Source organism: Amphiura filiformis, chromosome 11 (genome assembly GCF_039555335.1).
Source record: "Amphiura filiformis chromosome 11, Afil_fr2py, whole genome shotgun sequence".
Lineage (NCBI taxonomy): Eukaryota > Metazoa > Echinodermata > Ophiuroidea > Amphilepidida > Amphiuridae > Amphiura > Amphiura filiformis.
In genome coordinates, this window is record NC_092638.1 from 46,996,993 (window position 1) to 47,019,487 (window position 22,495).

At 37.4% G+C, this 22,495-nt stretch overlaps 1 protein-coding gene across 5 annotated transcripts; it reads left to right on the forward strand.

Moving 5' to 3' along the window:
• Window positions 1–602: 602 nt before the first annotated feature.
• On the forward strand, window positions 603–22,049 carry LOC140164910 (cytosolic Fe-S cluster assembly factor NUBP2 homolog). 5 transcript variants are annotated; one of them, XM_072188304.1, is made up of 10 exons: window positions 695–702; window positions 3,616–3,781; window positions 4,922–5,075; window positions 5,873–5,961; window positions 6,951–7,060; window positions 9,892–9,963; window positions 14,886–14,968; window positions 15,820–15,930; window positions 18,625–18,694; window positions 21,168–22,049. In XM_072188304.1, exons 2-10 carry the CDS (start codon window positions 3,618–3,620, stop codon window positions 21,293–21,295), a joined length of 981 nt encoding a protein of 326 aa, XP_072044405.1. In that variant the 5' UTR covers window positions 695–702; window positions 3,616–3,617; the 3' UTR covers window positions 21,296–22,049. The 5 variants fall into 5 exon arrangements, with proteins under 5 accessions (XP_072044407.1, XP_072044406.1, XP_072044405.1 ...); XM_072188306.1 differs by lacking the exon at window positions 3,616–3,781 and having other exon boundaries at window positions 603–702; XM_072188305.1 differs by lacking the exon at window positions 3,616–3,781 and having other exon boundaries at window positions 638–769.
• The last annotated feature ends 446 nt before the right edge of the window (window positions 22,050–22,495 follow it).

Here is a 22,495-nt window from a genome sequence, read left to right on the forward strand (position 1 = left end):
GGTTTCACCCTTTAACTACACGTACCCTTAATGATCAGTGATAATAGTCGGCTTTTACAGGGATGGCGCTCTCTCATTTCCATGCACTCCTTAGCGCCATTAGGCGAACGTTTACGGTATTATCTTTGAGCACCGTCCTTGTCTTGTCTTTTGGTTAGTGATTCCTTTTTATGTGATGTTTGATTGATTTTTTTGTATAAATGTTATTTGTAACTTTATAATTTCTAGGGGGAGGCGATATATCTGGCCTTATTATAAAGTTTACTTCGAGTACTGTTAAATATCAAAAATAGGCCTATCAATTTTTAATCATTTGCCATAAAATGTGTATTACATTGCGAATTTCAGAAGGACATTCTTCGTCATATTCAAAATGCAATTCGATGATGTCTGATGTGCTCTATTATGTCCCACAATAAATACTGTCCAAACGTTCATACCCCACCCCTTAAACAATTAAACTACCCTAAAATTTATTTCTTGTCCGTGCAACTCGTTAATAGGCACATGCTTGTTTAATATCGAATTTTTATGAGTATTGTCCAATAAGTAAGTTCAATTATCATGGCCGGTCCCTGCTGATAACTGCAACATTGCGGTGCGAGTCGGTGCTTACATACAAAATCGGAATTTCCTTTGAATTACTTTGATTCAATGTCAGCGCCCAGTCTGTGTTTTTGGGCAGTCATTGAGATCTCACAGGTAAAAGCAAGTTACTTAGCCCAGTCAAGTATTGGATTGGGGTTTTTTTTGGTGGGAAACGAGAGTGGTAAGCCTGTTACTTAGTAGAATGTAGACTACTATTAAGAAGAGCATTGCCCGGGAGCATTGCCGTTAAACATGATTAATCAATTGAGCTGCTCGAATCGAGTAGACATGGCATGCACATGTGCATGACACGTACACGGCCAGCTAGTGTAACTGTAAGCATGCCAGTAACTGTAACTCAGTAATCTTTATTTAACATTATGGCATTATCTAATTAAAGGACCGAAGCCATGCAGGCAGGTCTACATTCATTGCATGACACATTATAATCATAATAATAAATATAATTATAATACGGTAATAATGCAGCTCGGGTAGGTATGAGGTGGATCCCAGGCAAACCTTAGTTAACACATTTGCTAGTCAGCGAAATTCGCCGAGACCGGGGCCCAAACACAATGCATATTTACATAGAAATTTGAATTTTTTTCGAGAATAGGTCGGTGAAGGAAACCTACATAAATATACAGGGATGACCCAAATATATGATTTTTATGGTGATAATCAAGTCGCACATGGAATTATAGAGGATTTTGATAGCAGTTCCATTAAAAAAAGCTGCTATCGCCATGAGACTAAGATCTAGAAACACCCCGAAATGCCGTTTTGGGGAATTTTGCTAGCTGAATCTTTTTGATGAAAGTCAGTCTTTGACCATCGAGATTTTTTATCTCGATGCTTTGACAAGATGTAACTTTGCTACGGAAAGTGCTATGAAAAAAAAGGTTTTCAGTTTTGGCGTTGTTTACTCAAGGGCTTTAATTTGATATATAAAATGATGCAGTTTGATGGCAAATTTGAATTCACCTAGCATACCTATATGAGGTATGATCATCAAATTTTCAAGTATGATATTTCACATTGAAATTGTTTTGTTTAGAAAGGTGATTATTTAACTTAAAAAATGAGGGGTCAACCATGTCTGTACTACTGTAGTTCAAAAATTAGCGAAGTTATGGGCAAATGTATTTTTCCAAGTTCTGTGACCATCATTGATAGTACCTTACATGTTACATGGTGTCATGCTTCAATACAAACAAGCAAGTACATGCAACATTTTTCAGTACGGTGATCCATTTTACAGAAAAGCGATTTTATTTGAAAAAAAATTACTATCAGTGTATGATAACTTCTATATCAAGGTATACCAATTGACAATTTTTATCTTTCTACGTAAGGTTTCTGGCGTCTAAATTTCAAATTTTTGTATTTTCCTATGGGGATTACACAGTTAAGCCATTTCTGTGGTCACAAGTAGGAGTTGAATGAGGCCCTCTGTAATAAGCAATGTGGGCATACCTATTAAAGCTTACCTAGTTTTGCTCGAATAATCTATCTACATGTACTATAACCCGACGACATGATTGATAGTTACCGTGTGGATAGAAGATAGACCCGAAGATAGAGTGTGATAACTACCTGGATCCCGGTACTGTCTTCAGACTCAGTTATTCAATCATCGCCAATTATCAAATGTAAATAAACAAAACAATTCTTTGAAATTGTGAAGTTTACTTTATTGTTACTAAAATAATAAATGAAATTTATTATTTATTTTGATTATCTGTATCTTCAGAGCAAAATAACCATGCTAACAATTCCCCGACTTGTCATTTGAGCAACCTTTAATGGCATGATGGGCACTAATACCCGGCGTCATGATCGGCGTTGTTACTACCGAATTTCAATTGCTTTACATGGTGTCATGCTTCACTGATTTTGATGCATTTTGAGATAGCTCCATGTTCAGCAGTCCTCGGTTTTAGCCTTAGGTGGTCTAAAATTGTTATCAAAAAATGCTGGCATTTTTAAGCAAGGCTCCCCATAGCCTTCAAAAGCTCTGCATCCGATCGGACGCACAACTGTAAAACCTGGTTGGGAAATGTGCGTCCCACAATATTTTTGTGCATCCGTACGAATGTTGACGTGTTGGGCAATAGGCAATACAATTTTACAAGGCTTCTGGTTGTCTCAGTTTGATGCAAATATTTGACTTATTTCCTTCCATTTTTCTGATAAGATTTTAAAGATTTATGTAAATGTTATTCTCAATAACAAATTATGTGAATGTAAACTTGCTGACACTGTACGATAATTAAGAAATTTGTAAATTCGCGCTCTTGTTTTGAGCTTAATAAGCTTAAGTGATTCACATGTCGCCTTGCCGGAAGAATTTTCATTGACAGTCAGACTTGACCCCCGGAAGTTGTTCGCAAAATCGTAGTCTCCACAGCAGCCAGTTTGGTTCTGCTCCCTCCTCAAAATGTTTGCCTGGAGGGAGCGTAACCAAACTGGCTGCGTAGAAGTCTACAAAATAAGGTCAATAATGCTGATTACTAATTGGTCTGTTGCTAATTTAATATTAATATATGCACGATTGAGATGTGAAATGTTATTTTTTAAGTTACATTTGAAATAGGATCATTGCAAACACCAATTTGGTAATCATACTCACTTTTGGGTTGATGAAATTTGTTGAACATTGAGTCCAGCAATACAATTTTGCGTCTGGACGCACGAATTTGCGTCCAGCGGGAGCCTTGTTTTTAAGAAATGATGTAGTTATATTCGTCTCAGGTATACTTTGATCTTTCCGTCTGCATTGACATCTAGTACAACAAGTCATACCTGGAATATTTTCTCAATTCCTTTCTATAATATTTTCAGTAATTTCATGGCCAAACTGGAACATGCGCGTTGCGTCCATGTAACATACTAAGCGTGTACGCAATGTAAGACGCGTGTATGCTTTCTTCTGTACCGCGCTATATTCGCGTGTGTTTATCGCGGAGCCACTAGCGTTTATAGTGTTCCAGTTTGGCCAAGAATTTACTGTAAATATTATAGGTATGACTGCTTTTAGTGTAAAATTTGCGTCAATTCCCGATGTCATGATATGTGCGCCACGTTTTTTAGGCTCCGCGATTGCCGATTACATAGACGAGAGCACCGGTAAACAGCGAACCTGTGCAGTATCGGGCTGCTATTCAATTACGTGGTGCATGGGTGACAGGTATTTTCAATGTAAACTGCCTATACGGTGATCCACTCAAAATAATAAAATCACTGTATAGATCCCTGTACTATAATTGACATCCAAGGAGTATATTCTCACATAAATGGTGGCATGCAATGCATGCTCTCACACATAACAGGAATATCCAAATGAGACTCAAATTTGTTACAACTGAACTTATTTGTTGTTATATTTAATATTATTGGATGAATTTTTGGGAATTTCTTCTCTATGGTTGCTATAGGGCCATATTCTCCAAATTGGGATGTTGAAATATCAAGTCTGGAAGACACATGAATATTCAAGGGTTTTGCAAGTGCCCACCCTACTATACTTTTTAATCAATGTTTTCTATGACTATAATATAGATCTTTCAAATATAGAATGGTAAAATCTTAATCGAGAACTCAAGCTTTGAATTTGCAAATTGGAAAATAGATATGTGATATTTTTTAAATCAATCATGTAATATTGATCTAGACATTTTATGGAATCGTTGCATCCCAAAAACAGTTGAATAGATGTTGTACATGTAGTAAGTAAGTTATTAAGCTGTCGTCTTGGGTCTTATTGACAACCAAAAGTTTGTCAGCAGAAGGATGAAAACCCTGTTTTTTTTTCAATACATCGCTGCTGCAGCCTCGTACGATTGAGTAGATGATATGTAACTATAACAGTATAGCTCTCAACCAATTACATGCACCGTATGTATGAACCGATATTTCAATTTTGTATCACCAGCTCTTTATCCCTGGAAATGGTGGGCATGTAATTTTACATACCGTACCGGTATTTATATTTATTAATTACATAATTAAATCAGGGTTATAACCACGCCGGTCGGCGCCAGTCGAGGGTAGCCGGCACGGGCCGGCGCCGACAAGCACAAAAAAAAAATTATTTTTTATTTTTTCCCCCCACAAATGTTTAATTCATCATAAAAAGAGTGAAAAAACAAAAAAAATTTGGGGGGTATACCCCCTGATCCCTCATGTTCGCTAAAAAAGATTGTGCCCCGAGCCAGCACTCTAATTGGATAGTAAAATTAGGCGGCACTTAGCTTGGGCTAGCTATAACCCTGAAGTAAATTCCCTGACCACTGAGGATCTTTTTTTATTAATTATTTCCACTCTTCAGACTTTACTGGACCATGGCACAAGATAGCACTCAAGAGAAGCATAATCTTGCTGGTGTCAAGCACACGGTATTGGTGTTATCTGGTAAAGGTGGAGTTGGCAAGAGTACCGTAGCAACGCAGATTGCCTTGGCACTCAAACAAGCAGGACTGAAGGTGAGTTGTGTCAGAGATAGTAAAGAATGAGATGAGACACTCTGTACAATGTACATGTAGTCATGTACATGATACGGCCTATACCGATGTTGAGGACAGCAAAAATGTGACTCGATAAATTAATAATTTATAAATTATCCATGACATGATGGACGTGTAAAATCACGTGTTGAACCAATCACAGAACAGAGTTTTGCCTAGTCTCGGGCCAGACTGTATATGTCAGGACAAGCACAAACTGGTTGTGTAGGAGACCAGCACAGGTTTGCATGATTCAGAATTCAATTTGATATGTCTGATGTGATCTCATGTCTCACAAAAAATACTGTTGAAATGTTCATACATTGTACCAGAGCCCTTAATATGTGACATGATCAAGAGGAATGAGTCACATGGTGACCCTGGTCGAAAATGTGTTTTATATGTTTCTAAAGAGGACACTTAAAACTTTCAGAAACTGAAAACCCCAGGTTCATATGACATTTTTGCAGAGTTATGTCAATTTATCAATCGCTGAAAACAATGTAAAACAAAAGAATTTTAACACTTTCTTTGCCAATATTTCAAAATCAATATTAGCGACATCCGACTCATTTCCCTTGATCGTGTCACATATATAATTACATTAAAAGATTAAACAAAGAGATCCCTACCGACCCTATACAGTACTTTGAAACATGTCCACAGCTCTTCCAAAAAGACTGGGCATGAAATCAATACTGCAATTGGGAATTTTGATTAAAAAAAGTCTATTCCCCATTTTTTATTGAATAATGTGATTGTTTTGTATTTAACAGGTTGGGATACTCGATGTAGACTTGTGTGGCCCAAGTATACCACGTATGCTCAACGTAGAGGGAAATGATGTTCATCAATGTGCGCAAGGGTAAAATATTTTTAGTCTTTCATCCAAGTCAAGCGCTGTCATTTTGAAGAGAAAAGGATCTAGTGTTACAGGCCTTGCCGCTTGAGGCGAGCGATCGCTCTCGCCACCACCGCTTCGCCCAAACTCAATTACTAGCGAGCGATTTTCCACTCACCATAGACAATAAATATCGCTCGCTGCGAATCACCCAAATTTAATCTAAATTACATTCAAGTTTTAGCACTTCCAATGTATTCAATTTATCGTAATAAATTAGTCTTGATTTCTGAAAGAGAGGTGTCAGCAGTGCGTAAGTGTGTCATACTGATTGCTCTTTCAGACCTAGAGAGTGATTCGACCACTAGCGAGTGATTCGACCACTAGAGAGTGATTCGATTACTCGCCTAGCATCAAGGTAGCGCGATTGACCACTCGCCTTTGATATCTAGACGGCAAGGCCTGGTGTTATTATAATGATAAACTTTTTTGATATTCAAGATTAAAGTTGTATCACAGAGGTGTGCCTAGGGGTGGCTACTGGGGGCCCAGGTTTTCTGTAGCAATATGTTCATATGGTGAAATACAGTGTATGCACTGTTCCTTCCACAGCCTTACAGTCCATATTTCACCTTATGAAATTCTTGCATTCAATATTAAAGGAGTATTTTGTGATCCTTCAGTTGATTACGATTTTATGCGTTTTTCGAGTTATGCATGCAAGATTATGTGTATTACACTGCTCCATAGGCCACTGTGTCATAATTTTGTTCTGTTAAGCAGAACGTAATACAAATAAGACAACATTTTGGTAAACAAATTAATCTTCAAGAAATTTTTTTTGTACATAAACATTATCGAGCCAGAGGTTTCCAGTGATGTAAAAATCTCAACTTTTTTTTTGAGAAAAGTAGAAAGGCGGGGGTTGAGACTGTGGATCACAAAATGCCCTTTTAAATGCTATGTTGAGTCTGGACTTGTAAGTTAACTCTATACATTTGTTTACTTGGCAGATGGGTTCCTGTGTATGCAGATAAAGATCAACAGCTGTCTGTGATGTCTATTGGGTTCTTACTTGGTAATAAGGATGATCCTGTGGTATGGAGAGGACCAAAGAAAAATGGTATATTTATATTATAATATTTTAATGCCGACTTCGGATTTGGTGCAGGCATTCTCAAATGCGAGTGAGGGCAACATGTATAGGGGCTATTAAGGCCCCTGGGGTCTCCTTCTTGGATTTTAGCTTTCTGGGAGGGCTCTGTTGGCATGTTTGTTCAAGTTTTCAAATTTAAACAGTCATAATTATAACTTCAACATGTCTCTGATAAATATGATAGATCATAACAAAGGTATTAATTATGGACTTGACCACAACACTAAGAACATTCATGTCCAAAACTGAACATCGACCCTATCGCAAAATTCATAGTCACTTCCAGTTTTAATATCACTGTCTGCACCATCATTGTCCATTTGATGCAGAATTTTAATATTGTCATCTAATAAACACTCATGATTGATTTTCTTCGTCATCTGAAAAATTTTGCGACATATATACTGGTAACGAAATTTGATTAAACTTTTAGTTTGATCCTTTTTTTAAATTTTTTAAATTTTTATTTTTTGTCATAAGTGAGGTCGTGCTCCACTTGGAATCTCGCGGAGTGTGACAAGTGGCATGCGCGCTGCTATTTGTGACCATCCACCACAACTGAGCCCGGATGTCGCCAGTGCGACTATTGAGATACGCTCCATTGAACTTAACAATAAATAATAAGAAACAAAGGATTTATTGACTGTTTTATTGATTTTCACTACTTAAATGTCAAGTACTATAGACATGATATACATCATTTTAAAGCTAATTTCAAGCAGAATATTTTGGTTGAATATCTCAAAAATGATGATTGGCGACTTCAGGGCTCAGTTGTGCTGGATGGTCACATTTGAGAATGCCTGCTTTAGTGTATCAATGATGATCAGAGCATAGTATGCAATTATAACAAAATAATTGTCTCATTTCAGGGATTAATTTTATTATCACTGCTGCCATCCCCCAACCACAATCCTAACCCCAACTCTAATCACTTAATTCTAATCCTAATCTTAAAACTAATCCTAATCTTTATACTAACCCTAAACCCTATTAAATCTCTTAGGATGGTGGTAATGTTAGCCTATTTGAGGTGCGCTTTTGACATTAAGATGTTAACCACAAAAATCACCTTTTTTGTAATCCTGTTGAAGGCAATTTGCTCCCATGTGTCAGAAAATAACCCTGTGTAAAATATAGGCCTATTGTTAATATCATAAATTATGCAATTTAATATATTGTTTATCAGGTAGTGAAAAAATTACCAGTTTCAAATATCAGAATAAAATGACATGTGAAGTGATAACTTGGGTAGATACCAATGGAAATTGGCAAAAAAATTCTGAAATTATTGGAAGGCAACGAAAAAAATTACCCCTGTCCAACCATGGAAGTACTATATGGTCCAACTGAACCAGAATTTAACGTTTTGAAGAATTTTTTTTAATTTTGCTAAAATCATGTAAAATCAGCTGTTTTGCGACCAAAAATGTTTGGAAAATTTGTTTGCAAAAAACTTCAGATTTCTTTCAGATTTCAGAAATTTTAGGGTAATATTAGATTCCAGAAAAAAGCTGACCGACCGACCCTACTTGAGTCCCTCCAGTGTCCGCCCAGAGAACAATTTTTTTTTTTTTTCGTTGCCTAATAGGAGATCATGTGTTAACTTTTATTGTGTGTTTCAAATTGATTTCTGCAATGAACCACATTTCTTGGTATCTTTTTATATTGTTACAGCAATGATCAAACAATTCTTGACAGATCCTAACCCCAACCCTAATCACTTAATTCGAATCCTAATCCTAAAACTAATCCTAATCTTTATACTAACCCTAAACCCTATTAAATCTCTTAGGATGGTGGTAATGTTAGTCTATTTGAGGTGCGCTTTTGACATTGACATGTTAACCACAAAAATTACCCTTTTTTTTGTAATCCTGTTGAAATTCACTGGCTAATTAGGGCAATTTGCCTCCCACGTGTCAGAAAATAACCCTGTGAAAAAAATAGGCCTATATGTCAATATCATAAATTATGCAATTTAATATATTGTTTATCAGGTAGTGAAGAAATGGCCTGTTTCAAATATCAGAATAAAATGACACGTGAAGTGATAACTTGGGTAGATACCAATGGAAATTGGCAATCAGTGTTGCCAGTCTTCAGGAAATTTCCTGATTTCAGGAAGTTTTACTTGGATGATCCTGTACAAATGTATCTAGGCAAAGTACATTTTGCGGGAAATTGTTTGCCATTTCAAGATTTTTTGACAACACTGACTGGCATCTCTGGCAATGAGTAGTTGAGAGCAAATAATTCTGAAATTATTGGAAGGCGACGAAAAAAATCACCCCTGTCCAAGAATTTTGCGTTTTGAAGAATTTTTTTTTAATTATGCTAAAATCATGTATTTAAGCAACCATTTTTATGTTTGGAAAATTTGTTTGGAAAAAAATCTTCAGAATTCTTTCAGATTTTTCAGAAATTTTAGGGTAATAGAGGCCGTCAGCGTGACGTCATATGCCGCCATCTTGTGGGTACACGCTGCGATGGTTGTTCGATCTCCATGCGTGAACAGCAAAATCACTGTGTCGATGCGTGATAACAGCTGCGTGGCAAGCTGCGTCCTGCGCGTAGTGTCCGAAGCATGAACACGCGTATCATTTGTACCCACAAGATGGCGAAAGGCTGACGGCCTCTATTTTAGCCTCCAGAAAAATAAAATGCCTACCTGACCGACCCTACTTGACAGACAGTAGGTCTGTCCACCCGTTGAATGTTATTTTTTTTGTCGCCTAATCGAAATAATGAGTTCTGCAATTAACCACATTTCTTGGTATATTTTTATATTGTTACAGCAATGATTAAACAATTCTTGACAGATGTTTTCTGGGGAGATCTAGACTACCTCATCATTGATACACCTCCAGGTAAGATACAATGAAAGGAGAGGGCTGCCCTTAACACTCTCCACGCGGGTGTCGACTGCAGACGTCAAGTTTCAAATTTTATTTTAAAAATTCAAAAATTTCAGAAATGTAAATTGTCATGATGATATTTGGAATCAGCATGAAAAATGCATTAAAATGAGTACAAACAAGCCTAGTATTTGGTTCAGTGGTACTTAAGATAGCTCTTGATATTTTGAGAAAATATCTCTCAGTTTGGACATTTTATGTTGAAGTCTATGGCTAGCATGCAGAGCATTAACTAATAATTAAAGACAGAGATAAAAAGAATTTATCGCGTCTGACGTCATCTGTCAATCAAACTCGAGCACGGTTTGTTTACAAGTGTCGTGATGACGACTTGCTGAACGCGGCAGTATAACCGGTCGCCTTATTGTTAATTTTGCACTTTCAAACATGCGAACCATCTCAAAAGTTAGGTCTTTGTAGTAGGAAACATTCTTTGGCAAGCACCATGTCAACAATGCCTAGAAAAGCTGCTTTTTGCCTTGTAAACGTACGTAATTTTTTGCCATTTGCTGCTGTTCCTTTTCTCCGATCAGCACCAGATAGATCGGTCTTCCTTTTATTTACGCGCTATTAACCTGTGTTAACCAATCAAGGATCGTAATTGACAGTGACATCAGATGCGATAAATTCTTTTTATCTCTGTCTTTAATTATAACTAATGGGGGGGGGGGGGGAAGGGCACTCAACTTTTATTTGGGAGGTACATGGGGTACACCCGTCAGTCTGAAACCCTGTCAGTCTGAACCACCACTATTTCGAATTTTAAGCTTACCTAATGCTAACCCTAAACATAACCCTAAACCTAACCCTAAACCTAACCTTAAACCTAACCCTAAACCTAACCCTAAACCTAATCCTAAACCTAACCCTAAAAATTTGGACTAGCAGTGGTTCGGACTGATGGTGTTTCGGACTGACGGGAAGACCCCGGTACATGTGCTACGCCTTGTAATCAGTGGTAGTGCCAGTGATTATCTTTTAGGGGGCATTGGGGGAGAATTTCAGGGGGGGGAGCAAAGTCAACAAAATTGCCACAAAAAGTGGGGGAGGTTCTGACTGGGGGCATTCCCCCCTGCATGCCCCCTTGGTATCGCCACTGCTTGTAATGTATTTTCTCACAAAAAATGGGTTGCAGTGCTGTGCAATAGTTATGAGTCTGGGGAGGGTAAAATTGGGGAAGAGGGCAAGATATTTTGGGAAGTCAAAAGGTGGGGGGCAAGCATTTTTGGCAAGCCAATTTGAAATTTGCCCACCTTGGGGACAGATAATTATTGCTTTGCCCCTAATTTCAGAAAAGAAAGTGAGGCACTGTGGCTTGAACCATCTGGTATACATATAAAATCATGGGAATTCCCCCTAATCTTGGAATTTGTCACATGCTTTTGATGGTTACATGTATATTGTTAAAATGCTGTTAGGATAATCAGTGAATGTGTTGAAACCTTGAAAAAGGTCTCTGGTCCTTTTGGTAAGGTGTACCTGTGTCCCCCATATGCACTGGCTTGTACCATCTGGTATTGATATAAGATCATCAATTGGTATTTCTCCCTCATCTTTGAACAGGTCACATGCATTTGATGGTTATCATTGGTGGCATTCATGTTAGGATAATCAGTGAATGAGTTGAAACCTTGAAAAAGGTCTCTGGTCCTTTTGGTTGTGTGTACCTGTGTCCCCTATATGCACTGGCTTGTACCATCTGGTATTGATATAAGACCATCAATTGGTATTCCTCCCTCATCTTGGAACATGTCACATGCCTTTGATGGTTATCATTGGTGGCATTCATATCAGGATAATCAGTGAAAGGGTTGAAACTTTGAAAAGGGTCTCTGGTCCTTTTGGTTGGGTGTCCCCCAAATGCACTGGCTTGTACCATCTGGTATATAAAACCATCAATTGGTATTCCCCCCCCCCCCTCATCTTTGAACATGTCACATGGCTTTGATGGTTATCATTGGTGGCATTCATGTCAGGATAATCAGTGAATGAGTTGAAACCTTGAAAAAGGTCTCTGGTCCTTTTGGTTGGATGTCTCTCCTTGGCAAGCATTTTGTCTAGTATTGTACAATGTAGATACATAATGCGAGCATAGCAAGCAGATTTTAGTATCTCTCCTTACAATTTTACTGAGCATTTTTACAATGTTTTATTTGCCTCCCACCTTTAATTAAAAATTAAAAATTGTTTGCCCCTTTTTGCCTTGCCAACATTTGTTTGGCCCCCTCTTTGCCCATATTTGGGGGGGGGGGGGGGGCAAGTGAGACAGATAATTATTGCATAGCCCATTACCATTGTTATAAAGGTTATTATTAAAAAATGTGCAATGAGCCTTTAAAAATGAACTCAACTCCAATGACCCAATGACACAGTTCATTTTTACCTATTCAGTGAATGGGTTGAAACTTTAGAAATAGATTTCTATGTGTTTTTGTTGTTGTTGTTTTTGGTTAGTGGTACTGTGTTTCCTATTTATATAAGCATTGGCTTGGACTGTCTAGACTATGTAATGGGATTATTTGGTCATCATTGGAGCAGGTCATGTCCCTTTGAAGGTTATTTGGAGGGGTTAGTGCACGAAGGTTTCATCTGATATAGCTGCCAAGTGTCGAATGATATATATCGACATTAATAGTACTCAATATAGAATGCAGAAATCGTCAAATATCTACAAGGCAGCTATTGCAGATATGGTCTTTTTCTAACCACTTGAATTCGATTATAAAACATACTTCTGTGACTTTAATCAGCAACGAGAATTGGAAATACCGTATTTCGTCAAAAAGTCGCCCCCCTCAAATAAATGCCCCCCACCACTTTTTTCAACCAAGATGTTTCAAAAATGCTGATATTTCCACGCTATCTTGTGTAGTAAGCTTACCAAGTTGCGCACATGGTCGATAATAGTGTCAATATTTGGCGAAAATCTGGATCAGAAACCCGGAAGTGAGCCAGAAGTCAGTGTTTCTAGTTCATAGTTCGTCATTTTAGCGTGTGTTTTTACTTTACCTAATGATTTTAACGGGAATTATCGTTCTAAAATTGACCTTGAATAAACGCCCCCCTTGGGAAAATGTAATGCCCCCGGGGGCGTTTATTTGACGAAATACGGTATAGTATGTAGCAATTTTTGATTTATTTGATAACTATACCACTTTCTGAGTGATGTGTGCTCATCAAGAAATAATTATCTCACTGTCATCAAGTTGTATGGCACTTAGGGGACAAACCAAAAGATTGATGAAGTCCTATGAATGAAAGTAGTTTTGTTAGGAAATGGGGTTAAAAATGTTTATTATGTTTCTCTTATTCTCTTTAAATACATACAGTGGCGTAACATCATAGGGACACGGATGGCACATGTCCCCCCATCTATTTGAAAATTTAGAGAATCCCATAGGAAAAAAAATTAAAATTTGTTCTTCCATAGGAAGATTGCCAAAAATGGCTTGTGCCCCCCCCCCCCCATCGTGGTTGGTCCCCCCAATAGGACCTCACGATACGCCACTGAATACACAGATGTTGTTTTGACCCATTTCTGGTTACAGATGGGGAGAGAGGGGGTCAGCTGTAAAATGAGACTAGTGACCATTATAGAGCTTCATCAAGCTTTAGTTGTGTTCCCTAATAGCATGCTTACATACAATGTAGAAAACTCTGTAGATAACAGCTATGTACAGCGTGTCCCAAAAGTAACTTAACATTGTGAATTGGCCATATCTCAAATATTTCCTACTTCATACCAAAATGGAGAACATATTCATATAGATTGATCTTTTAGAATTATTCTGATACCAAAAACAGCATTATTGATGACCCTTTGACCTTACTGTGCGACTGTACATATGTGTGTATCAAACCCACAAAAGCAAGCTCATGTGTTCTTTGTTCAAGAACATGAATGATGTGCTTCCCTGAACAATAGAGTTGGTTCACTCACTCGCGACGCTACATTTCGGTATGAACATTCATGGATTACATGGCTTAGCGTAAGCGTGACTGCTGTTTTAGATTATAATTAGGATATATTGACAATATTAAACTTTACTTTAAAACAGTTGAAGTGAAGATGAATTTCCTATAGATCAACGGATTCAGGTCGTATGGTTCTTTGCCAAGACAAAGTCGGACAAACTTACTGAAGCAATGTTTAAGGAACAGTTTAATGTAAATTATGCACTACCCAGCCGAAATACAATCCAGCAACTAGTGCTGGAATTCCTATCAACTGGATCTGTTCATGATCTACTTCGGGCAGGACGTGGAAGAACAGGAAGATCGGCTACAAACATTGATGTCATACGAAGAGCGGTGGCGAAAAGCTCAAGGCGATCTGTACGTCGACTTTCAATGGAGAACAACGTACCGCTTACAACTGTTCATCGAATCCTCAGAAAAGATCTTAAGTAGTTTCCATATAAAACCCAGATAAAACAGAAAATGAAGATTACGCATTGAAAACAAACAAACAAACAATCAAACAAATACAGCCAAATTAAACAAAACAGATTTTAAAATGATAACACGTTATATCGTGTTCACGTCTCAAATGACGAGACTTATTTTGCGTTTATAAAAGTGGGTTTTACGATACGGTAGATATCCATTAATTTCATGCCAAAGGGTCATGACCACATAGGCATGTTTGGTATCATAACATTTCTAAAAGAATTATCTACATACTGTGCAATTTTTGTAACAACACTATTAACCCAACGCAAGTTATGGCAAATTCACAATGTTAAGGGACTTTTGGGACACCCGGTACATGTAGGGTCTCATAAATTTAAAGGCTACACATTTTAAGCTGACTAAGCTTGAATGCTTTCACTTTTGATTTTCACATTTCATGTGTCTTTTTATCATACTTTCAGGCACATCAGATGAACACATTACTGTCATAGAGAATTTGCAAGAATATAAGGCAGATGGGGCTATATTAGTCACAACACCACAGGTATATATACATGTAGCACTATATGTGACAAGCCAAAATAGTACCATTTCCACAGCACAGTTCATTAACCTATCATTCAACAATCATAGCTCACAATTTGACCTCAAGTTGTGGAGTATGAGATATTGTACTGTACATGTTCAAAGGTCATGCTATAATGTGCTTACATATTGGGGTTAAAGAACGGTGTCCGGACAGATGAGTTTCTGTGAGTACTGGTTTAGGGTATGGTATTTTGCCAAAGGTAGATTAGGCGCCTGACTCATAATGCATAGGTTGTGAGTTCGAGCCCCGCTCGTGCCAACGTGTTGTATCCTTGGGCAAGGCACTTTATCCTCATTGCCTAACTGGGGGATGTGGTTGGGTTGGATTGGATGTTTGTATAGTTGTTTGTTTCAATGTTGCAATATTGGCGCTGATTTAGCTGCTGCCTGCAAATTGCATTGTGTCTGTTTAGGTGTGTTTAATGTACAATTCTAGCAATTTGACCTGCGGGTTACCATTAGAGTTTGAAATAAAACCTTCCTTTCCTTCCTTTTTTAGACACACCATCTGAAATTGTTTACACTCTTTAGTATCCAAAAGGTGGTTTGTATGCCCTCTGAAAATGGTGGACTGTACATCACATGCCATTTCTAGGTTTACAAATTGGGAACCCACACATTTGGTTGTGCAAAGGGGGGGGGGGGGCAGAGATTTTTTGGCAGGCTGAGAGGGGGAGCAAGCAATTTTTGGCATGTAATTGGGTAATTTTCCCCCCTGGGGGCTTATAATTATTGTACAACCCCTCATTAATGAATAAAATAATTTTGAAAAAGACAATTTGATTTGTTTTCTCCATTTGTTGACAGGCAGTAGCTGTAGGTGATGTTAGAAGGGAGCTGACCTTTTGTCGTAAGACAAAGATACCAGTACTAGGAGTAGTGGAGAACATGAGTGGATTTGTTTGTCCTCACTGCACAGTAAGATATTGATTTTAGAAGATTGTAACCCCTTAACCTGCTCCTGGACCATTGAATCACCTTATAACAGAGCTATTAATTATTAATATCTGACTTTAATCTGTAGCAAGTTTTCTGTTTTATGGAAAACAGAGAAAAAAATCATGGAATTGGAGTAGAAAATGGAAAACACAGAAAATGCAATTTTGCAAACTTAAGCTTACTGCCACTATTAAAATATTTGCTGGAATGTACATTCAGCAAAGGCCCAACCCATGATTTACTCATACTTTCTTTAATTGCTTTATTGGTAACCATGGAATTATGGCAATCTTTGGGCCCCATAACTGCTCAATTGTTGGTCTAAAGTATGTAAAAGTATACATAAAACAGCGTAATTATGTTATAACAGCATGATTTATTACTCACACCCAACGGTATACATATTTACTTATTCTTTCTTTAACCCTAACACGTAAAAATCTTACAAAATCTTACAAAGAAAACCACTGTGCATGCATGCATTCCACGTGATGGCATAGCGCAATCACCCTAAGTCATATATGGGCACCAACTCACCTTGGCATAGCGCAATCACCTTAAGTCATTTATAGGCACCAACTCGCTGGCCGGGCAAGCGACTCCCCCGTGGCATGAGGTCGGTGATCGTGTGCGTGGCACCCGAGGGGTCCCAGGGTCAATTCCCGGGGGTGCCAAGTGAAATCTTCCTTCATCTTCTCTCCTTTTTTCATTCCTTCTCTGCCTTCTGATAGAAAAAAAGCATGTTCCTTGTTAGGGTTAACCAGGGTAGCCCCTGGCAAAGACTGGATGAATCCATCTGTTAGGTCAAATTTGGGATAAAATGCTCAGTTTTTGAGAAAATCCCCAAAACAACGTAAAAAATGGGGTTTTTTTGTTAATTTTTAAAAACTAGATATAGATATCTAGGACCTGTTTTTAATTTTTTTTACTACGGAAGATAGGGTTATGTTTATAGGATTATGTTAGAGAGATGAAACCAACTTGGAGTATTTACAAATTTAAAATATAATATTTCCATTATGATAATGAATAGCTGCTATATGTCATTGAGTTTTGGTCCAGGTTTTGGTCAAGTTTTGGTTAAGGGGCCACAATCTTCTAAATGCATGATATAGTTACCTCATGATTAAATTGAATACCTGAGTGGAAGAAGGGCCCAACTCCATCAAAGCTGTTTTTGAGATATTAAGATTATTATTATTTTATAGACAGAATGTTTTCATCTTCATGGGACCTTTAATACATGAACATACAATATTACATACATTCAAAATTATATATGTTTCCATAGCAACGGTACAGGTCTTAATACGAGTTGGAGTTGGGCCCTTCTTCCACTAATATACTGAAAGTGCCAGTTCCGTAAGCAAATGTGTTACAAATAGCTATAGAAATTTGGTAATTATCCATTAATTGCACAAGTAGAAGCATGTAAATAATAGCAAGAAAGTTTGTTGTAGTGAAAAGCAGATTTCATGGATGAACAAAATTCCTCTTTAATCCAATATTTGTGAAAGAAGGGCCCAACTCCATGGAGTTGGGCCTTTCTTCCATGAAAACCATGATAAAGACTATTTAGAGAGTGAATTTTGGCTCATCTTTCACACACAAGGAAGAACAGTCTGCTGGCAATAAAATGCTGGGTCTAACTCATTTTGGTAAAAAATTGGAGTTGGGCCCTTCTTCCACTCAGGTATTTAATTGTACTATGTGAAAAAGGGTACTTTTTGTCAAAATTTATGGTTACTTGGTAAGAATGCATTTTTCTATACAGAACTATATATTTTGAATTAAAAATAATATTAGAAAGCAAATTTAAACTTCTATGCTACTCTAATTTGGTACACTCACTATAGAGCGCTTTCACCAGCTGAACTGGCCTCTTCAGTGGATATTATTGCTCTGAAGATTTGTTGGAAACAAGGGGGCAACACAACATCTTCTTGTTTGACGTCATCTACACCTGTGATGTCATCGGAGGTTTCTCTATATCACTAGCAACAACAAATCTTCAGAGCAATAACATCTGCTGAAGACTCTGGTGAAAGCACTCTGGCGAGTGTGCCAAATTTGAGTAGCGTAGAAGTTTCTAATTTGTTTTCTACTTACGTTTACCACTATATATGAATATACATCATGATCATCATTATCAAAATAATATTATTCTGTTTTGCCATATAGATCATGACTCAATCTTAATCCTTTAGGCTGACCTAACTGAGGATTAAACTTACATTCTACATCAGTCATGGTGTAGAAAATTAAGGCCAAAAAGTCTCAATCTGCATGTTCTCATACAATGATGGTCACCAAAATCAGAGACTTAGCACAAGACTAAGTATTAAAATCACATGTATAGCTAAAATATCACTCCTTTATATGTTATGAATGAGAATAGGAAACACCAAATCTCAGAATGCATAGACTGAAATTAGTCTTTGTACAAGTCTGTGGGTGGATGGACATTTTAAATAGGGTTGGTTGGGCAGGCATTTTTAAAAACACAGGTAAAAAGAAATTTACAATTTTGATTTGCGATTTTGTTTTTACCATCAAAATCAAATCCAAAAAAATTGCTGATTTGACATGCATACAGCAAAAAAAACCAACAACAACAGACAATCACCACTAAATGCATACTATTTTGTTTTTGCATCTTCATAATTATTACAGGAATGTACCAATGTGTTTTCCAAAGGCGGAGGTGAAGCATTGGCCAATCAATTTTCAGTACCCTTTTTAGGTAAGTTTATACATGTAATATGTGTATTGGGATCAATATTTGATATTATACATTACAAATAACAATGTTCCTTATGTGTTAGCTGTATATCCTGAGTCAATTAATATATTGTTGTAACTGTGATTTTTTTAATGATTTTAATTTTTTTTTACAAACTGCGAAAGCACCCGGGTCCAGCTTTGTGGTTTGAGAACTGCCCTTGTTTTTACCCAAAGTAATTGTGAAAGCAGGCGAGACTTGTGGTTCAAGAACCTCCTTGTTACTGGGCAGACTATTATAATAGTGATTTGATAAATTTTTCCAAAATTTGATTGAAAACAAACTGCTGTGACATGGGATGATGAAAGTGTGGAAAATCTGGAAACCCAATTATCATCATCAGAGACTGTATTAAAAAAGGTTAGTTTGCATTTAACGATCAACCCGGGGGGGGGGGCACTCACATGTAAAGGTGGTACGGGTATGTGCGGCGGTCAAGGGTCCCTTTTCAGGCTCTCAGGCAGTTCCTTAAGCCCCACATTTGCAATATGCTCCAGTTCATTGAGCCTCAAACTCTAACAATTGTAGCTCTTTAGCTAAAATTTGGCAAATTTTAGCTCCAAAGCCTATAATTTGGCAGATTTTAGTCCACAGAGCCCCACAAATATGTTGAAATTTAAGTTCATCAAGCCCCTGTTTGGACCCAAAATTAGTTCTTAGTTCCCAAAGTTCGGCGCCTCGTGCCGCACACCCATACCAAAATTTTAGTTGAGTGCCCCCCCCCCCCCGGGCGATCAACTCCCTACAGCTTGTGATTGGTTAGTACTATAGTAGCAAGTAAAAGGAAGGTTGATTCATCTGGGGCCTTCACTGCAGAAAAGGAATCACAGAAAATGGGCAAAAAATTAAATGATGGTACCTTTACCAGGCAGAAAGTAACTTTTCTAGGCATTGTTGACATGGTGCCTTCTGGAAAGTAAGTTTCCAATTAGGCAACAAAAAAGAAACCCTGTTCTACGGGCCCAACCGACCCAGATTTTGAACACATTGGGAAAAAAATTTCCTGTGCGAATGAATGCCGATCCAAATTTCTGAAATTTCAGGAACAAATTTTTTAATTTTTTTTTGTATTTTCTCAAATTGCAAATTATTTACAGATTTTGGTGATTTTTTTTGGTCATTTCCAAAAAAAAAAAGCCGACCGACCGACCCTACTTGAAAGGTCTGTCCGCCCGTAGAACAGGGTTTCTTTTTTTCATCGCCTTACTTAGACCTAATTTGTTTGTTTGTTCGTGAATATATTAACCATAGTAGGGCACACAGTTTTATCGCTGGGATCAGAAAATTCAATCGTCATAACAAATCGTAAACAAATGGTTTCTGAGTTTGATTGACGGGTGCCATCAGACGCAAACTAGTATTTTTAATTCAGTCTCTTAGGCACCACATCCAATTTGGTTCTATAGCACTATCAGTTATATTAGTTACAGATGACTCGTAATTAACATCACTCCCTGGAGATGTAATAAATTGTATCAAGCATAATAATGAACAGTTGCATAGTGTTATTGTTTTTCATTTAAATAAAAAACGAATGCACTGTACATGTTCAGGGTATGATAAAAAGAGCCACCTGTACCTCTTTGGGCACCGATAGCACTATAGGAAAAAAAAAATGTAGTGCCTTATTGTAGTGAGTGATTTAAAATAGCAAAAGAGCAAGGTTGCAGAAGATTCACTTTTATCCTGAAGTCAGTAGTAAGGTTATCCCAGGAGTGAAAGTATATCCCCAAGAGTATGTGTAACATCTGGCATGCTCTAGTGATTTGGTAACTTTTTTTCAAAATGTGTGTGAAAATTAACTTTGAGTGAATTATGTAACTATGATGCCATGATGATGACAGTTTGTAAATATCTGGAAACCTAATTAGTGATTGATACAACATTGCAAACCCAAGAGCAAAACTACAGAAGATTCACTCTTTGTGAAGATAGTATACAATGTAGGTTATCCTCAGGAGCTAAAGTATATCCATGGAGTATGTCTCACATGTGGCAGACTATAGTGATTTGAAAGCTTTAAAAAAAAACTCCCCAGGAGTATGTCAGATATCTAGTTGTTGTTGTTTTTTATTTGTGGAATCTTTTGAAGACAAATATGCTATAATTAAAAATAATGAAAGTTAAAATTAAAAATGAAAATTTTATGCGGTCGGACATTTAACCCGCTTTCCATTGCAGACGACAAGTTTGAAATTTTCTTTAGAAGTTGAAAAATTTCAGAATTGTACATTTTCATGACCATATTTGGAGTCAGCATGAAAAATGTATTAAACTGAGTACATACAAGCCTAGTATTGGGTCAGTGGTTCTTGAGATAGCTCTTGATATTTTGAGAAAATATGTCAAAAGTTAGACTTCTTATGTTGAAGCCTGTATATGGCCAGCACAGAAAGCATTAAACAATGATGTTTCATTTTCAATTACCATGCAGGTTGCATACCACTGGATCCGCAGCTGACACAATCTTTAGAGAATGGACAGAATTTCCTAGAATTGTACTCAAATTCAGCATCTGCAGCAGCTGTACGTAAAATAACAGAGGTATTACTGAAGAGGTGACAAGAACCAGTTTGCACTTAATTCATCTGCTATGGTTTTTAACCCCAAGAGAACTACCTGCCGATTGGCCAAAATGAATATTGTGTCCAATTTTGAACCAATCAAGGAGGGTATTAATAAGATCATCTGCAAATGCAAGTTTGACCATAAATAGTTTAAAGCCTAGTTACAATTGGAGATTGAAAATAAGCATTTCAAGTTATCAACCAATCAGAAATGCTCTTAGATGACCAGTAGTGTCCTGAGGTTTAAACATTTGTAATTATGACAAGCTCTTTAATTTGCATGGCATCATATGTCATCAGCTAACACTCATTCCATAAATTGGAATCATCCAAATCCTGAGAGTAAGTGCTGGTACAAATGTATTTACTGCCACTGTGTTCAATGGAGAATTTGAAGTGCTTTTTTCTGGAATTCCAAGCGCCAAAAAAAATAAAATTGATTCATCCAAAATCAAGATCAGATCATTTCCTCCACTACAGCTACCCTTGGACGAGGTTATGTTTGCACTTGTCCATAATTATGCATTCCTCAAGGTAGTGGAGTCAAATCAATTTTTTGTTGTTAAAAGCACCAAATTTTTGCAGGAGTCTGTTATGCTAGCAGTTAGCGGGATTCCCTGCATCATTTCCTTTCTGAAAATACTTTTATATACTTATCATTATTACGTTTAAGAGATACAATAAAAACAATATCTGAATTACTGCCTCGAGGAAGGCGTATGGACTATAGATTGTGAACAGCGGGCGTAGCTGGGAATTTTTCGGGGAGGACAAGTCTGTATGGGGCGGGGCCCAAATCCACCAAATTTCCCTGCACTTGGGGGGGGGGGGCAAATAGACAATTTTTGCCAGGCTTATTGATAATAATCGTATGGTTTTGAATATCGTATGGATTCCCATCTCTCTGCCCATCCTCTCCCTCTCTCTCCGCTCTTTTTTCCTCTCTCTCAAATAGGCAATTTTTGTCCCCCCCGGCAGCTACGCCACTGATTGTGAACATCTAACAGTACTGTCAGGATTAACACTACTAATTTTGATTGATACTGACTACAAGATGCATATACATATGGCTCTCTGTACATGGGATTGACCGATTAAAGTCCCATCAAAGGATGGATCTTTCTCATGGGTCATTTACAAAATTCTAAATGTTCCATGGGAGAGCGACATTAATAGATAATTATAACATAAATAT